Raw genomic sequence first — 19,858 nt, 5'->3', positions numbered from 1 at the left:
GTTTCCAGGGAATTTCGCAGGCTTCACGGAGTGACGTCAGAAGGCCGTATTTAGAATGACTAAACTTAAATGTAACTTTAAGTATTTTTTTCCAGTTAATGTTTTAATTTCGGGTGTTTAAATATCTTCTTTTACTAGAAATAGTATTAACCTTTATTGATTAGCAATAAATATTTACGTAAATGTGTTTGTTCCGCCCGTTCAAATACGTTAAAAACCTATTCAAATATAATTTGTAATTGAACAAGGGCGTGGGATAATATTTCCAAATTAGTATACCCGATGGTTGTCCATGTTTTTTTTTGTAGTTTCATATAAATATAAATTGTATATACTTAGCAATATAAAAACATATTTAGTAAATTAATCGCTTATTCTTGTGATGTGAAAAATATATATCCAAGTGTATAAGTTAACATACGTTTATTTATTCACAAAAATACAATAATCTTATCTTTTCATAAATGCTTATCTAATAAATAAAATTACAAAATAAACAGACATGAGAAATTAATAATTCATTTCCAACACACAAATATACAGTATTAACAATTTTCTAAGCTAGGATCTTTATTCAAAACAAATAACATTATACATAAAAATATACCTAATAACTAACCTTAAAATTTAATTATTAAAATATATTATTAAAGGGAGTCCCTTTAGGCAAGGTTCCGAAGATACTGGCAGCGATCCCCCTTTGAATAGCTAGACTAATTCTTTGTGCGAGGTAGCTGCCAGTTCTTAAACTGTAGGTATATTAATATATTTCAAAAAATTAAAACATGCAAAAAGTTTTCGTCCCTAAGTCAATGTACCTTTAATGCCAACAGCATTTAACAATTAACATTCGTTTTCTCATGCAGTTCAAGAAACTACTTATATGCAAAAAAACAAAAAAAGATTTTGTAATAACTTACCAGACACAAAAAAGAACTAAAGGCGCGCATGTACTTGCAGAAGTATTTTTCACTAAATATCTAGAATTTTTCGTTTACGATTTAAGACACAATTTCTATATGACATTACCACAGGAACCAAACTTTTTAATTAAGTATATTTTTTATTTTATATCCTTTAAGAAAATTGTAGATAGATAGATTGTAGATTGTTATGTTTAGGTTTTATTCAATTGAATTTCCATATCTAAAAGTGAAATAGGATTTACATATGTCCCTTAAAATGAGGTCTATATTATTAGTGAGTTGATTTTACAGTTATTTGTATATATTTTGTTACAAAGACAGCCTCTATTTATTTTTTCCAAGACACTTTTAAATAATAAACGTATATTAAGGTAGGTTATATAGTGGAAAAGAAACTGCGTGCGTGTTTTAATTATAAGAAAGGCTAAGAAAGAATTAGGACACTGTAGCGATAAAACATTTCTTCATTAAAATAGTTATTTTTTGATTATCATTTGTATTTCAGTTACGTCAATTTGTTTGCTGTATCCTTAATATGCGAATTCATTGCTTAAAATGTGTATAATTTTGTATTGTTTTTTGTTGTATATCATTTAGCTGTAGAATTATGAAGAAAAGCAAAGTACATACTTATTGATTTTGTATCTTGGTTTCAGTATTAATAGAGAAACTCCTACGGTCATGTGGTGATTTGGATACAATTTATGTCCTTGTACGACCCAAGAAGGGTAAAGATCCAAAGTCTAGATTGCACGATATGTTGGATGAGTTCGTAAGTATACATTTTACAAGAATAGCTTTAAACTTGTGCTTGCTAGTAAACTAGAGAGTAGTACAAACAAATACTTATGTGTGTAAAATAGGCTTCTACCCGCATTATCGCCAAATCAGGTGCCAAGTTAATTTGTGCGTGTAGTACGTTTCTTTCATCATCATAATTATATCCTAAAACCTCTTTATTTCGTCCATTTTTGGATGTAGGCCTCCTCAATTTTCACCAGTTCATCCTGCACTGGCCTTTCTGTATCCACTGGTAGCCAACCTCCTCAACGATGTCGTCAGTCCACGTAGTCGGTGAGAAGCCGCGCTGTCTTTGATTTTCCCGAGGTCTGGCCTGCTCACCGCCAAATAAATGTCGCGACAGCCCTTACTACGTCACTCATGCCGGTCTTTTCACGAATGGCCTCATTGGCCTCATGGCCGTAAGCGTTTCTTTACAATAAAGATCGAATTGAGTTATGTAAATTCACATTTTAAATATTAAAAGTTTTATCAACGCTACAGGCCTTTTCGGTGTAGTTTTGTTTGGTTAAGGTTTTGAAATGTTCTCTTTGGTGCACGAACGTCTGAAAGTAAACTCAGAGTAGTTTCTGTTTTCCCTATTGGCTCAAGTGTTTCACAATTTTTAAAGGTTTTCCACCGAGCTCACGAGGAGAACCCAAAGGGCATTCACAAAGTGGTTCCAGTCGTTGGTGATATGGAGGAACCTGGGCTGGGATTGAGCAATGAGGACAGGAAAATGATTACATCACGGGTAAGGTCTTTGAGTTAAGATGTTCAGTGACTTCTATACTGATTTGTCCTGTTATATATACTTTTCTAATGTAACTAATATTTTCAAATTTCATTTTCCTGCAACTTTGATTTTGATCCCTTTGGAGTATTGACTCACAGGTGCCAATGAAATATTTGTTGTGGTCTGATAAAAAGTACCGGTGACCACAGCTGGTGCTTTCCTCGGTCAACGAATAAGTATCGCAATACATAGTAGTATTAGTATTTTCTTTAGTATATATACAATAGCATATAGCAAATGATGCCAGCGTTAAATGGTGTACATTTAACGCTGGCATGACAGTGATAAACATTGTAAATTTGATTTAATTTCCTATTTCTCAACTATTAATTACTATTATTTTTGAAATAATACAATCGGAATAAAAAAATTAATAGTTTTCATAATACAACATCCTGGTTGAGAGGGTATTGCAAATACCACGGTGGCTTTTCAAAGTTTTGACACTGTATCTGTATATTCACAATCTTAATATATTATATAAAAAATTCGGGCTTATACAAAACTTAAACCGGCTGAATGTATTCATGGTTCTTGATTTGTTGTTTTTGTCTCGGTACCGAATAAAAATAAGAATCCAATAAAAAACCTTAAAGGTATCGTACCTGTGAATCCCGTCGATTTAAGTTAAACAACGTACATATATAAAGGTTTTGAATTAACAAGATATATTCACAATATTCGTAAAATGGCGTATTCAAAATGAAAAAGGATTGAAATATATTTTATCCGCTTATATACCCGACCCTGTTTGTTCTGGGTATGGTGGGTTACGACCAGCTACGCCTCAGAAGAAAGCTGGCTTTCTAAGTGTATTTATTTAAGATAAGGGTGGGGTTCATGACATATTTTCTTAAGTATCTGATTGACATTTTAACGTGTGTTTAAGAGCAAAAATAAAATAATAGATAATCATATAGATGTAACGTAATCTGTTATGATTTTTAGGTTACCATAATAATAAACTCGGCGGCCACAGTAAAGTTCGACGAGAAGCTTTCAGTCGCGACGGGAATCAATGTAAAAGGGACCAAGGCTGTACTACAATTGGCTAAAGAATGCAAGCATTTGAAGGCACTCACCCATGTGTCCACAGCCTTTTCACAGACGCACGTGAAGCATATTGAAGAAAAGTAAGTTAAGAATCAATTAAGATTTATTCAAGATTTATTATACATATATTTATATAAAAAAACATGAAGTGGTGTTATTTTGTTTCAAAAAAACTGGAGAATGGTTGGACCAATTTGGCTAATTTTGAATTTGAAATGTTTGTGAAAGATTTGTACTAAATATTGTTTTAAAACAATATTTAAGATGCATAATTTTCTGTGTTTGTAAATTTCTGTATTAAAATAAATCTACATAACACAATTTATATTTAAACTATTTTTCATGTAAAAAATATTTAATATGAAAAATAGTTTAGTTATAATAGTATAGGACAAGTTGACGTAATCTTATTTAAGAATTTTAGTAAATGTATGTAATGTGACTTTTGAAATAATAGTAAAAAAATGTTTAAAGAAAATGGTTAAATATGAAAGAAAGGGCATCATAAGGAAAAGCGTTGGGCGAAACTTTTATGGGTTGTGGTTATTATATCTTATATAATCTTAACATGGCAGTAAGTTATTTATTATTTGCAGATTCTACGAGCCACCCATGTCAGTGGAAGCCTTGGAAGCGGTCGCGCAGTTAGATGACTCTGTCATTGACTCTATATTGCCTACGTAAGAATTTGCCTGAATCATCAAACATTTGTCTCTAGGGATTTGTGGAAAACCTTCTTTCATAAAAGGAAGCAATCGGTCTGAAGGTTCATCAACATTATTTTATGTGATGTCACATATTATGCACATTCACAGCCAGAATAGAGTTGTTAGTAATCGGACCTACCTCAGAACAATGATAAGTTAACTGTTCAAACATATTTTTCAGTACGAATCTGTACTGAGATTTCAACCAAACTTCTCTAGCTCTAACTTATTATTCCATTTCAAATTACCTATAAAATGTTACTTACTTCCATTTTACAAAGATGGCTTCTACAAGGTCCAAATCTATGTCCGCGATTGTTCCCTAAGTTATTTGTCGTTAAAATTATTGTTATAACTATTTAAGTATAAATGACGTACTAATTCAGGCTTCTTGGAAATCGGCCAAACACATACTGCTTCACGAAAGCCATCGCTGAAGAGGCCGTCCGAAAGTATGGAGAGGGCATGCCTGTTGCCATATTCAGACCATCTATTGGTAAGTGTATCTTTATGAATAGTTATATCCAAACTGGTCATAACTAATTACATGTAACAAGATAAAATTTTGTAGGTCTGGGCTTCAGATTTCTGTTCCAGATTATTCTAATAGTCAAGGAGATGACCATGTTTCTTCACGATTCTGTCTACGAGCGAGTGTTTAAAGTAAAATTAGTTTTTTTTTTAATTTAAATTTTTATAATTTATGTACATTTATAGTGATCTCGACATATGAGGAGCCAGTACGAGGGTGGACGGACAGTGTGTATGGACCGACGGGTCTAGTTGTCGGAATAGGAACTGGGGTAAGTTTAAAAACAGAAAATATCAGCAGCGGCGGATTAACCAGCAGACTGAGTAGGCTGGAGCTTAGTTAGCTTAGTAGGACGGATTTTGGGACGGAAAATTGAGGAAGCGATTCTTTTTCTTTTTTGCTACCTGATAACAGCTAGAATCAAAAGATTTCTGCATGACGGATTACTGATGTTTTACAGATAGAAGTCTGCACCAAATTTTGTCGATGACTTTCCCCTCTCACTTGTATATTGTGTAGAAAACTCCCATATTCTATAGTAAAACAGCTGGCATGTCAATAATAAAGCATCATTAATAATCATTGTCAGTAAGCATGGTTACAGGCTGCGAACTGAATGTTTTGTGTAAACAAAAAAAAATTCATACCCAATACAGATACCGGCAAACTTCTTATGCATTTATCAAAGGACAGGAGGAAAAAACGTCAACTGATTTAGGTACCAAACACGCGATCGACATGACTCTGCCGCCTAAAAAGTTTTTAAAACGGAACTGCTTGCTGCTGATGTTGCCTTATTGAGAAGACTCAATAACGAAGTAGGGAAGTTCTTATACACAATAAAAGTAATAATAATCTAGTAGCGCTACGGGTTTTGTATTCTTTGATCATATTTATTTTACAGAGTAGGTAATAGGTATTGGAATTAATAGAGTGTACCCAGTAGTTTTGTTTGATGATTTGCTTTTTTAAAAGAGTACCGAGAGCTTTTTAGGCCGGCGTTTTCTCTCGGCCTACACCCTGTCTTGTTTGCCGATTAGTAGGGATGCCTACAGGTTCGAATTTAATGGCGTGGAATAAGTGATACATTGATGATCTGATGTTCCGAAATAAACGTATTTTTTTTGTTACCAGGCGCCTGTTTGGTCTTTAGCGCCTATGTATTAACACCCCAAGAATCTGTACTCCAAGTAAAGACGAAGTAGGAGATAGTTTACTCGTATATTTCGACGTCCTGGTTGAGAGAAAAGCTGTGTCCAGTTTATGTTTCCACTACAATATACTTCTCTCTTAATGTTTATGTATGCAGTAACACTGCAATGCACTTTTAAATTGTAGTTGATTTTTTTTGTTTTACCGCCAGAATCTTATATAAGTGATACTGCCCATAGACACTTACATTTCCAGAGAGGTTGCCGACATTTTGCATAACTTGTCACTCTGTTTAAATACTTGTATTATTAAGAATTTTGAATGATATATTGTGTACGCTGTAATTGTCGCAATAATTAGAACTTTTATAATCGTTTGTTTTATTTTGATCTCAACTATAGATTACCTAAACCCAAATAATATAATTACAGGTTCTACGTACCATGTACATGGATGAGGACAAAGTGGCGGACATGGTTCCGGTGGATTTGACGGTGAACGCGATTATAGCCACCACTTACCACACAGCTAATAACTTTAAAGAGAAGTAAGTGAGATTCTTCTCCTCAGAATTATTAGTTCATATTTTCTTAACTACAGTATATTATGTTATCAATGTAATCTGTTTAGGCTCCGAGTATGGGATGGGAAATCCCCAATGACAGCGTCAGACTCTTTTGCGGGAATCCCCGAATTCTACACAGACTTGTATTTAATTTATTATCATACAGCATACAAAAATACATACAACACTTAATGTTAATCTACCCTCTACGACCAACCCCTATTTTTTATTTGTTAGTTAAGAACTTACTTTTCATTCCGGAAAACGGAATAGTCTCTGGGGTAGTCGTAGGGGTATAGTAAAATGTTCCAATAGTATGTATTAAAAAGGTAGGCTAGGCATTAAGGAAAAACAAGTTCGCGGGGCCAGCTAGTAAATATAAAATCAGACAAGCAAATAGTTTTTAACATAACTAAGACATTGATGCTTCTAATTATGGTACTTTCAAGCTAGGTATAAAGTCAACAAATTAGTTCACTTGTACCTACTCATTTAGTAGGTACAAGTGAAGTTCATTTCATAGTTCATTTAGTAGACGAATAGTTTTCTTAGAAGCAGATTTCTTGTAATACAATAGCGATTTTGCTCCTCCTGAAATGTATGTAAAATCGATAATAAACAGTACAAAGCAAAACTGATATTCTGATTAACCCGTAATTAAATACTAATAAAAAGGCAAACAATCTAATCAACCTTGTCAATATTCTCATTTTTCCAGTCAAACATCAGACATACCAATCTACAATTTCGTATCTGGTGCTCAGGCGCCCGTGACCTGGGGAGAGTTTATTGAAGCAAACAGACGACACGGAACAAGCAAACCCACCACTAAGGCTGTATGGTAAGTTCTTAAACAAACAAAACAATACACACAAAGGAATAATATTGTACTTAAATTTATTTTTTCATGAAAGATATTAAATCTGTTCTTAATTTAAATTTATTACCAGTTCGAAGTGAGTAACGAAGATATTATGTCAGTCGCAGCAGATATATCAATGTATTATCTACTGACATTAGTTAAACAGAGACCTTAGGTTTTATTTTAATGTTTTAAAATTATTTTTCAGGTATTATGGACTTAACCCGACGAAAAGTTACTACATGTTTTTGTTCTACAATTTCTTTTTACACTACTTACCTGCTTTGCTTATCGACTCATTCTGCGCACTCACAGGCCGTAAACAGAAGTAAGTAGCTTCGTTAATAGAACTATACTAGGTCAAACGATGAAAAACGAACACAAATAATTTTACACCTTACCACCCAGATTATTACGTCAATAATTCAGAACACAGACAAACTCATACACATACAACAACAACATTCTCTATGTTATATACTATTATAGATAGATATATTTTATTATTTTGTAACGTAACAACCTACTATAACCATAATTGTCTATTCTCTATTATTTATTAGCTTTTGTCGATCCGTGGTGGAGGCCTGATGACCTGTAGCACAGGTGCACAACCTTTAGCAGGCATCAGTCTCACATAAACAATAATTATCCCTCAAAAGAAGAATGACAATTATTTACATACATTAATAAATAGTTGTAACTTATCATGTATGAAGTTTTGTGAGAAAATAAATAAAGATTATTATTATACCGTTTTATTCCAGCATGCTCAAGTTCTACTCGAAGGTGATAAAATTGGCGAATATCCTCTTCTACTTTTCGACACAAGACTGGCGATTCAGTGATGACAATGTGAGAGAAATGTGGCGCTCTCTGCCTTCTTCAGATAAAACTGTGTTTCCGTTCAACATGGCTGACATGTCCTGGGAGTACATGGCTGAGACATTTTTACTGGGTTAGTTATATAGACAAAAAATAAATATAGGTAGGGAAGGATTCAATATGGCGTCTTGTCAATTGTAAGCATCTGTTTTAAACAATGGTTGTTAATAACTTTTATGAAACTTCAACAAAGAATAGGTTAAATGTTTTTTTTATTCTAACTTAGGCAGATGTTAAGCAAGGCCTGGAGTTTAAATAAAGTATTTTCCTTTTTTAGGACTTCGAGTGTATCTTGTGAAGGACGATCTTTCAACTCTACCGGAAGCGAGAAAGAAATGGAACAGGTAATAACATAATTTAACTCCAAATATTGTGTGTAAGTTCTACAAGTATTATTTTCCTATTGTAATCTTCATTTCTTATGGACGAGTTTTTGTTGAAAAGAAGATATATTCTGAGTATAAATAATTCTGTAGACCTAAAAATATAATTCAGATTATGATATGAATATTAGAATAAATGATATTGTCTTTCTAGATTAGTACTAGTATTTAAAATAAGCGATAAATGCGGATTCGGACAGTATTTATAACGTCGACTGATGTTAAATCTTGCGTAAATCAAAATATATGATTATACTACAGGATATAAAAACCGTATCTATAGATCAGAGATTATTTGTTAGTCTGTTGCGCAGTTTCAAAGATTAAAGAAGTAAAAGAAATATTTTAATTTCAGATTGTACTACATGCATCAATGCTTGAAGGTGATGACTGTTTGCGTCGTATTGTACATCGCATATAGTTTATTTAATTTAATAAGTTGGCTGGTATTGGGATGAATATATAAATACTGACTTCAAAATATAGGATTTTCAGATTGTTAAGATTAATTTTGATATTGATATATGATTTATAGTTTATTAAATATGTATATAAAATATCCTATTAATAAACATTCTTTGAAGTATATATCTTATAGCGAGACAAAGGACATTCCTGATTTTTTTCAAGCAGAAATGAATTCTAAACATTTCTATAGTTGCATTATGTTATCCATATAAAAATGTATTATGAAAGATTTACCAGAGCTTGTGAATATAAAAATCCGTCCTTTACATTGAAACATTTTTGAAGTTGCTTAAAATTATGTCGTGGGTTATATGTAATGTATATCAATGGTTATAGATGTATTTATACGTTTTTGAGATTTTTATATTCCGTCCGTTGGTTTAGGTTTCTTTAAGTATATCTACTAGCTTTACGATTACAGGAATATTTTAATTCCTTCTAAACACAAGAAGACATATTAGGCAATAAATATGATGTGTCTATGTAAATCGGAATGCTTAAACATATTGCATAATGGATTCAAATATATATATAGGCCGGCTATGTCGATGGCCAGCGGCAGATGCCTTTTATTGGCTCTCCGTAGGTTTTTTGGCTATATGTATAATAATAAGATTTAAAAAATTATCTATTATATTATATAAATATTTTGAAAGGTTTTATAAAATTTTGAGATTATTTTCTAGGAAAAATGTGATATGTTGAATATGAGTATTAAAATGTCCTTTTTTAATCTGTATTATAATTAAGTCCAAGAGAATAAAAATAATTCATTCTTTGTTTAACTTACATTTTATGATTAAAAAGATCTTTGTAAGATAACTAACGCCCATAGTAAAAATAAATTTAATATTTAGAATTGAGGGTTATTTTTGAAGTGTGTTTATAGTCAATCAAGTATCGCTTCTATGAGATAACATTTAAACATTAAAATGATTTATATTCGTATTTCTGTGCTTGTTTTTCCATCTTACCTTTATAGTAAGAAATTAAAATTCTTCAAAACTGTGGGTAGTAGAAGAAAAGTTAAGGTGCTATAGAGCATTTATTTCGATAAATTTACAACAATTATTAAAATTTATTTAGGCCTATTGTTTATTGGTACACAGATAATATAGGATTAATTATTAAAAAAATGAGTCGATACAGATCTGTATATGTATAAAGTATACGAGCGTCAAAATAACGCTCAGTATCGGCACGTCACTTGACGTATACAGAAGAGAGAAGTAGAAAAATCTTAAAATACTTCTGATGACACTGGCCGAATTTTGGCCGGGAATTATACACATTTAATTATTCTGTGTACGAAATTAGACACTAAACATCAAGACATTTAAAATACTTTTGTTTGAGCAATTATCTCTATGAGAAAAATACATTAAACATACATAGCAAACTTATAATAACTTGACTCTAACAATGGACTGAGAAAACCGATCACTAGATTAGATCGATATAGCCGTTTTTTATCTGTAGTCGCAATTAGTATCTGTTCCATATATGAAAATATTTGAATGGTGCGTAGAATTTCTCAGTCTATTATCTTTGTCGGTATTCTTGTATTTCAAACCACAGATAAGATGCATAATACGTTTCTTAACTGGTAACCCAAATTCTGTATTTTGTTATTATAATGAACATTTAAAAATTAACAATACATACAATTAAAAGTTCTCACAAAACTATCACAAACTTAGATCTTTATAACCTAATAAATACATAGTTTGATTTCTTTCACAATAAAGACGTATTGTCCGCTCATTTTTGTTTCTTTGAATAATTAAAAACATACAATTTACAGCATTTTACATCATTAAATTAACAAGTTCATAGGTATAAGAAGATGACCTTTTTTATATAAAACATCAAAATTTTCTTCAAAACCTACCAGTACATACCTTTAAAGTACAACTTTGTGCATAATCTATTACAATAATTATAACACTAAGCTCCATATACTAAAATCTCAGGTCAATCTCGACTTGAGCGCTGTCAAATATCCTATAATTTCATATAGAAAATAATACGGGCCCAAAACTCTGTACTCATAAATTATTTATATCAAATAGAAAGTCTATATAATTAAAATTCGAGGCACATCTCGCTTCTACACTTAGAGATAGGTTTTATTTATATAAAATTGCTAGCGCAGCAGTTTAAGAAATAGTGTACCATAGACAGTAGAAAGGCAATGTTGCCAGATCATTCCACAATTATTTGTTATATTAGACACCAAATAACATAAGTCTTATCATTACTATACTATATATTTTGGCCTACACGTTCATGAAGACTTAATTTTTTTTATTACGTATGATGATTATAACAATTAGATAGTAATAATCATCCGATAAAAATATAGAAAAATACAACCTATTTCATGGGAAATAATGTCAAATTTGGGTAAGTTCTATTCTAGGATTTTATAGTAGTAACAACAATAATTATAGTAAATAAAACTGTATATTTTACAGATGGAGATGGTATAAAAAACCAGTTCTATGTCTAATGTTGCCATAGTTGGTAATTTTAAAGTAAATAAAATGTAAAAAAAAAATAATATGTTTCTGTAAAAATTTAATTCCTCTTCCTCACACGGTCACGTTGGAGCAAATATATACAAAAACGCAAATACAGATTAAAACACATCATTATCAAGACAAGTCGGTACAGCATCTTAGAGACATTGTACACGAAAGGCAAATATCAATGTTCGTGGCCCATAGTTAATAGAACTGGCAACATGGCGCCAAAAGCCAAAATCAGCGTGTCGATAACTTGCAACCCTGCGAACCCGCGTTTAGGGGGAATACCTTCCTGTATGGGTAATAATGTGTGTGTTGGGTGCGGATTTGTTATCTCTGGTAGAACGTGGACTGTTGCCACATATAAAAATGTGCCAGCGGAGAATAACATGGCGATAGCTGCAAAGAATTACAAAGAATTAAAAATTATTTCTTAACCTAATTTGCTTTAATACACATTTGGTTTATTTGCTGTCTTTTTTTTCAAAAAACAAATAAAATGTTTCATACTATTATACAAATTATATAGTATATTTGTAACGTCTAAAATTGATTGAATTTTTTAATGAAACCGGGACAAGTTGTATATAGGTGTCGTTCAAGTATATCATAAGCACTATAGGAGGGAGGGGGGGGGGGGGGGTGGTTTATATCTTTGATTTTCTTATTTGGTGATACGTTAACAGTAATTATTTACTTTTTTACATATTGCGTTGCCTATGTTTGAAAATGAAAAGCATTTTCGAGAAATCTTACAAAAATAATACGTTTACGTACTACTATTTTTGAGAGGTTTGCTTGCTTACTTTCGCTGACAAAAGGAAGGGGAGGGGGATAAATGGAGGGACAGTACTTGAACGTCCCATAGCGTCAACCTTATTCCCGTTACTTTGTTGGGTTCAATGTTAACCAATTGGTGGTAAGCTTGCAGTTATTTTAGAAATGATTACCTGTAGCATTGAAGTCGGATAGAGTCTGTTTGCTATCATTGCCGATACCGAAGTAGGTTATAACGGCAAATAGGGGGGCGGAACACGAGAATATCAGCAAATGTTTGCGGATACGATTTCTGGAAAATTATTGTTAATTAGTAAAAAAAAATAGGATTACACACAACACACTTTAATCGTAGTGATCCGAGGACCTGCGATATGATTTGCTTGGCTCCATAAATTTAAGTTATATGGTATAAAAATATTCATTTTTCGTTTTTTTTTAACACGTTTTTTTTATAACTTTTACATCGAAGAAGATGAAGATTTTTAATATGTCTAACCTTTCTAATCCAGCGTGCAATAAGAAGGTGACTAGACCAAAAGCAGCCGGTGCTTTGTGAAGCATGATAGCAAGAAATACTATGAGTTCAACATCAGCGTGCGACGTTGTAGCTGCAGCGCCAAGAGCTATGCCATCCGCTGGAAATAAACGTTTTATAGGCAAAATTAACAAAAAAACATTTAAAAATCTAAAAATTCCTTTCATATTTCAATTACCTATATTTATGAGGCACTTTTGAAAGTCAAACTAACATATTTATAAAAAAAAATACACTTCCAATTTGAGTTTTTACAAGTGATACTTTATTTAAAAATACTTATTCGCAAAACGCGCGATACTTTCTATTAAAGAAAACAACATACACAGAAGTATAAGGACAAGAACCTGAGTTCTAGCGGCCCTCTTTTGTTTTTGAAGAGCAACTATTCATTATTATAATAGCCATATTCCACATTTTGGATGTTTAAGGTAGTTAATTCGTATTAATTTTATTTATTGTGTGTAATATGAATGAGAACTTTCGAAAATTTATTACATTTCTTACATATATACGTTTAGAAACGAAATCGTCATGTACCATAACCAGTTACGTAAATAATGTAAAATTTCCGTGTTTACATATATGGCCTTAGGTTTTTGTATCTAATTCATGATCATTTCTCAATCTAATAGGCAACTAGGTGTTCGGCCTACTGTATGGACGATGTTTTCCTTCACCGATCAAGCGAATGTTAAATATACACGTGGAAAGAAAGTCAATTGGTGCACAGCCGGGGATCGAACCTACGACCTCAGGGATGACAGGCGCACTTTAGGTCAACACAACTCTGAAGAGGAGAGATCATCGATTTGAAATTTAAAATAGTGTCAAAGCATTATCGAATCGTTAAATAATTTGATACATTACATCATATATAGATAGATTTGTTAGAGTCAACCATTAAAATTATAAATAATGATCCATACATATTTATTGCTTTTAATTTAAGCAATATATAGATAACATCAAGTCTACGATTGATTTTGCCTTCTCTTAAGTTCACTTAACTTTGTACATATATCTATAATTTATATAGAGTATCATTCGCGCCTGCGAATAAATCACTCCCATATTGATTATTACAACGACGCCTAGATACAGCTCTGTAGACTAAATATTTAGTTTTATACGATGCATAGATCGAGGATTCGTCTATAAAACATTTGTTTTTTTAAATATATATATTAATTAGAGTCAACTATTAAAATAAAAATAAATAGAATTTTTGACAAGATGTAAAAACCGTTGCAGATACCTTATTAGTGACTAAAGAACCTATACAAATTCTCATTTTTAATTTTGTTGAATTGGCTTTAAAAATTCAAGCCCAAACCCATCTATAATTTTATGATTCCGCCAAAACGCTTCTCTAGGCGTTCCTATGAGGCGAAGACTAATTATTATTTAGTCATCGTGGACTATTTGTCAATCTTGACAGCTTTGAGTCAGGTGACCTGATAACAATTAAAGTTTTTAATTTTTACGAAATTAATTATTTTTTACAAGATATTTAACTCCATAACCATGATTTATACACATTAATATTAATACAATTGCTTTCTTCATACAGTCGACAACTTCGTAGTTTGTAGATTACATAGAAGCTTATGGCTCCGTTGTTGTTGGTTGGTTGGCTTTGTTACAAGGGCCCACAAAGTTGGCGACTTAAAGAGACTTTATTTGTTAAATTATTTTTATTTATTATTCACTAAGTTGTTTTTTGAATTTTTTGTTGTAAAACTGTTTGCAATACAAAGAGAATGTAGACGAGGTACATAAATGTGTGTGAAAAAGTTTTAACAGAAACAAAGAATCTACACTCAGTGTTATTATTTAATAACAATTTTGTTTTAATTTAGGCCGTCATATGTAATTTGACGATTCTCACGATATATACCAACATTGCATTTGTATATGTGATAGAAGTATGTTTTTTATTATTATTTACTTAAAAACGTTTTGTATTAAATGGTAAATTTATCAATTAATCACACTACCACCCAACTATGGCTTTCTTTATATATAATTAGTCGAGGTGGAAATGCATTTACCTCCTGGTAGTCTTGCGAACGGATGTCATAGTTTTGCTCTTTCGCGAATTTTGTAAACGTTTTTGACATTCATAAGCATGTCTTAAGTCGCATCTAAATTGAATAAATAAATTTTGATTTGATTTGCGCATCACCTGCCCTAAAAAGTTGCCGGGGTATGTGGGACTCGACCCACACAAAACTCTCTGCTATTGAGAGACTGGGTGAACAATCCCCACTTAAAACACCTCGACAAACTCCTACAAATCCGCGTAGCCTCTGTAGCTCCGGGGACCACCGAGTTGTGGCTGGTGAAATTCCGAGGCAAAATTTAAATTGGTAAAATTTAGATGATGGCTTAAAGCACAGACTCAAAGACCGATAGGCCGAGGAGATTAAAAGGCGGGCAATAATTTGATGCTGGCTACAATAGATAAATAGTATGTAATCCAATTTTACATAAATTTGTTTGCCCCCGGGAACTGTATCGCCTTAATAAGGTTGTTTTACTTAGTCTACCTTATTAGATTATACAAACACATGGGACATATTGCCCAAAAAACTGTTAGTTTTTCCAGAAAAAAAACGTAAGTGCCAAATATAGCAACGTTTTAAAATCGTCCTCTCCATAGAAACTTTCCTTAGGGTTCAAAAATAAATAAACATATACTTGTTTCATCCGCCTAGAGTTTTGAGCTTAGCTACATATTAGAATAAATATATAAAAAAAAACAAAAAATAAGCATGGTACACTAGTTATTAGGCAACGGGCGGCCCTATCGCTAACAAGCAATTTCTTCCAGGCAATCCCTAATGGAACAATAAAAAAGAAACTTATATGGATAAATATAAGATACCGATACAGCAAGACCCTTCAATTTAATATGTCAATTGTGACTTACCGGCTGCGTGTACCACAAGTCCCACCGTGGCAGTCACATTACGCTCTAAGGGATTTGTAGATCCATTATACCGAGTGGATAACTGGTCTACTAACAGCATGAATATGAAACCTGTAAGAGTAAAACAATATGTATTAATTACATTTAAAATTTTAAAGACAGTTAAAAACCTATTTAAGTTGTCTTATAAATAGAGCATGGGCCTAGAGGTTTCAGCGTGCGATTCAAATACTTGAGGTCGTAGGTTCGATCCCCGGCTGTGCACCAATGGTCTTTCTTTCTATGTGCGCATTTAACATTTGCTCGAACGGCGAAGGAAAACATCGTGAGGAAACCGGCATGTCTTAGACTCAAAAAGTCGATGTCTGTCAGGCACTGAAGGCTGATCATCTACTTACCTATTAGATTTAAAAATGATCATGAAACAGATTCAGAAATCTGAGGCCAAGACCTAAAGAGGTTGTAGCGCCACAGATTTTTTTATATAAATAGAGATCCTGAATATTAATTAATTTCAAATGTGAACTTTGCTTTGCTGGTTTGCAATTAATATATTCAATTTAATAATTAATTTACTGTTACTTTCTCTCGGTACAACTCAAGAGCTAGAACGATTTGGCTAATTATGATCTTGATACTCGTGCAAGTTCAGAGAAGATTTAAACGTTAAAGAAACGAGACGGCTAAATTTTCCGATAAAAACGTTAAATATTTTTTGTGGAGTGGGGTTATGGTTTACGCTGGATTAACAAAAAAACTAACTTGACTTATGAAACAGTTCGTAAATCTCAAATAATTGTGACTCAAATAATTGAGCATTAACCTAAACGAGAATGTAACATTACAATTTATGAGTGTAGAAAAATTAAACGGCTCAATAATGGCTTCAAGTGTGCGATGATTTTTTAAACGGTTTTATTTTTAAGTTTACGGTTTATATTTTTTACGCTTCTAATTATTAACTAAATATGTAACATAGTTAAAAAATTTACTACTCATAGCTTCGTAGTATGAGGTCCGATGTTTAATTTTTTTTTAAACAGTCCCTAAACATTGGACTTATATATTTGTGACAAATTTAATTATTAATTTTGACACAAATATATGTAAATGATTGGAAGTTCAGGAGTTATCTAGATTAAAATAAATAAAATATGTTAACTCTCAGTTGAAAGAATAAATAAGATCCTTAATATTATGAACGCCATGTTACTCACTACGACCCAATCAAATCGGTACAAGTGTTTATAATAATATCAAGATAAAATTAAAGTTAGCTGTGTAAAGATATTACCCGTATTAAGAAAAAATATTCTAATTGCAATCTGCAAATAGAATTTTGTTATGAGAATATTTTCTTATCTTATTTAATATTTTAAACGGTGATAATTTGGTTTTATTCAACGCTTGCGCAATCGAGTTGGCCAAATGATAGCTAATACAAAAAAGATTGACAGTTTGTTAGTTCAGAACTTTCTTAATATCACAACAAAAACTTTACCCAATTTAGATATGCAATATCCATAGATCTGAGAAGAAAACAAGAAACTCAATATATGATTATAACGTGTATAAGAAAATAATTGTATAGAAGTACAATTATTTTCTTAGACACTTTATAATAATGTTTTATAACATTTTGAAATTCCGCCCACCTCGTTTATAAAAAAAATAAATAATTACTTAATGAATAATTTATATTATTCACTATTAATAATAAATAGTTTTTTTTGCAAAAAAATTATTGGTACATTCATATTGATTACTTAGTTATTAAAAAAACGCAGAATCAGCCATACAAAATAGGCATATAAATTTCATATCAATAATCGTTATCATAACAATAAGAACCATTAAGATATTTATAATTGTTGTCAAAACTTATGGTCTTAATACCCTCTCATTATTATTTCTGTAAAAGGATATTAGGCCTCAATTTTTGAGGCCACTATGCGAGTTCTACTTAAAGTAAACAAACATTTATTAAGGCATACATATTTATGATATGTGTCGTATACATGTAAGATTTTGGCCTAGTGTTATTGTTAGAAACTTAGTTTAGACTTCTTCAGTTTATACAATTTTATAGGTAATTGCTTTTTTATTATAGTATTTATAATATGTATAAGTAAAATATTATTCTATTTTTACAATTCATAAATTGTATATAGTTTTTTTTCATTCAATAAATATGTGGTTACGGCCTATATGTGGACACAACCATCAAGATTTTAATGTACAGAAGAACCAGTAATGGGCCTAGTATTTAATAATATTTATAACAAACTTACCCAATACAAGTGATATCCCAATAACCGAATGCAAATCTTGCTTTTCAACTGGTTCTGGGGTATAATCTTTAGTTACAACTGTGACTGTACGTTCAGCAAATAACGAACGAACGCCTTCCGGGATGATAACCGCTAGCGCTGTACCAACGAGAAGACCAGCACCAAATACTGTCACCTTCAGAAGTTTTTCCTGAAACAAACAAATTAAATTTTGTTTTATTCATGTTATCTTACTATGATACGATGGATGTTATTTTAGTTATTGATTAGCTCTTACGCTGGCCACAGCATGTTGTAGTTGAGACCGACTACTGTAGTTTCTATAAATTATTCATAGTACAAACACTATTTCAAATATTTTTTTGGCATAAACAAGCTTGACTAACCAGTATGCCTAAGCTATAGTAATCAACAAGTAATAGGAATATGCCGCTGATCACCTCTATAAATTTGGCTTATTAATTAATAATTATAGACTTATATATAGCTATGTTAGATAATCAGAGCAATTACTGTTTAATGTCTACATCATTACAAAAAGTATGACTTATGAAGGTTATACTACCATTTAGTGAATTGAAAGCTTGAAATATAATACATACATAAATTAGAATTACTATTTTTTAACTCGGACGAAAAACAATTTTACTAATTGATTAAAGTACAGAAGGTTTGTGGTACCAAACTAAAATGTGAACTTTTATGTTGTAACTGTTATGTTAACATTTATAAGTTCGTACAAAAGCAACAATGTGTTTTAAAACCAGTTTTTTTAAACCAATTAGATTTAAAAATAAAAAGTTATTTTTGCATTTTAAATAAAAATTTCATATCATATAGCTTTTTTTTTGGGTTCCAACAATGCCTTATTTATTCCTGTTTTGTTCATTTTAATGTGAAATAATGATGATGAAATGAAATCTCGTTAAATATTAAATTACAATATGTTAACAAAATACTTTCACTAACAGAACATGTTGTTAATATGAACTATAAATATTTAATTTCACAATCTATATTGATACTAGGAAATAATTCGCTAATTAAGCAATTATTTATGCAATACCGTTACAAAATAGTGCTTCAATAGCAACAGCTGGCAAGCAGTTTCATACGAATAATAAATGATTATTTGTATAAAAAATGTGAATATTTAAAGGATATTACTTACCTCAGACATAGATACATTAAGAGGGATGCTTCCAGATACGTAGGAGCCAATTAACATTACTAAAGCTAACAAAATCAGAACCACAGTTTCATCCATCTTTTAAGAGATGTGACTCGATAGTAAACAACAGGAATTACAATTAAGATACGACAGATACGTAACGTATATTTAACTTGTTTATGTAAAAAGCTCTCATTATTTTTTTAAATTGTAGTACAATAAGTGTTTTCTTTACATGAATGAAAAACACATTAAAAATTAAAACACGAAAGCGAAAGCACAATACATTACACTCGGTCGATTTTGAAAACTATAAAGTTTTGACATTTAAGACTTACGATGTATTTGACAACTTAGCAAGTATTTTTATCGTATCTGACTGCTGTCAATGACATTTCAAATGCTGTGAAACAGAATTTGAAATTCGTGGGGCATTACGATAATAATAAAGAAATCAAATCAAAATCATTTATTCATTTTGATAACACATTTACACTTATGAACGTCAA

At 31.5% G+C, this 19,858-nt stretch overlaps 2 protein-coding genes across 3 annotated transcripts in view; one reads left to right on the top strand and one right to left on the bottom strand.

Annotated features, from left to right (window-relative positions):
- LOC111000453 (fatty acyl-CoA reductase wat) overlaps window positions 1-10,873 on the top strand; it is a 42,097-nt gene extending 31,224 nt beyond the window's left edge. For both annotated transcript variants that reach the window (XM_022269890.2, XM_022269892.2), the window contains 12 exons: window positions 1,583-1,698; window positions 2,338-2,460; window positions 3,451-3,635; window positions 4,152-4,235; window positions 4,649-4,758; window positions 4,980-5,065; window positions 6,378-6,493; window positions 7,230-7,352; window positions 7,582-7,701; window positions 8,141-8,331; window positions 8,536-8,602; window positions 8,997-10,873. In XM_022269890.2, coding sequence (XP_022125582.2) covers window positions 1,583-1,698; window positions 2,338-2,460; window positions 3,451-3,635; window positions 4,152-4,235; window positions 4,649-4,758; window positions 4,980-5,065; window positions 6,378-6,493; window positions 7,230-7,352; window positions 7,582-7,701; window positions 8,141-8,331; window positions 8,536-8,602; window positions 8,997-9,099 — 1,424 coding nt within the window. In that variant the 3' untranslated portion in view covers window positions 9,100-10,873. The remainder of the gene's footprint in view (window positions 1-1,582; window positions 1,699-2,337; window positions 2,461-3,450; window positions 3,636-4,151; window positions 4,236-4,648; window positions 4,759-4,979; window positions 5,066-6,377; window positions 6,494-7,229; window positions 7,353-7,581; window positions 7,702-8,140; window positions 8,332-8,535; window positions 8,603-8,996) is intronic.
- Window positions 10,136-19,668, bottom strand: LOC111000454 (zinc transporter ZIP9). Its single transcript, XM_045631285.1, has 6 exons — window positions 19,350-19,668; window positions 18,179-18,368; window positions 15,888-15,998; window positions 12,914-13,052; window positions 12,588-12,706; window positions 10,136-12,036 (listed from the first exon to the last, which is right to left on the bottom strand). Exons 1-6 carry the CDS (start codon window positions 19,443-19,445, stop codon window positions 11,819-11,821), a joined length of 873 nt encoding a protein of 290 aa, XP_045487241.1. The 5' UTR covers window positions 19,446-19,668; the 3' UTR covers window positions 10,136-11,818.
- Between the last annotated feature and the right edge of the window lie 190 nt (window positions 19,669-19,858).

This window comes from Pieris rapae, chromosome 15, assembly GCF_905147795.1.
Source record: "Pieris rapae chromosome 15, ilPieRapa1.1, whole genome shotgun sequence".
Classification (NCBI taxonomy): Eukaryota; Metazoa; Arthropoda; class Insecta; order Lepidoptera; family Pieridae; genus Pieris; species Pieris rapae.
This window is presented reverse-complemented; position numbering and strand designations above follow the sequence as displayed.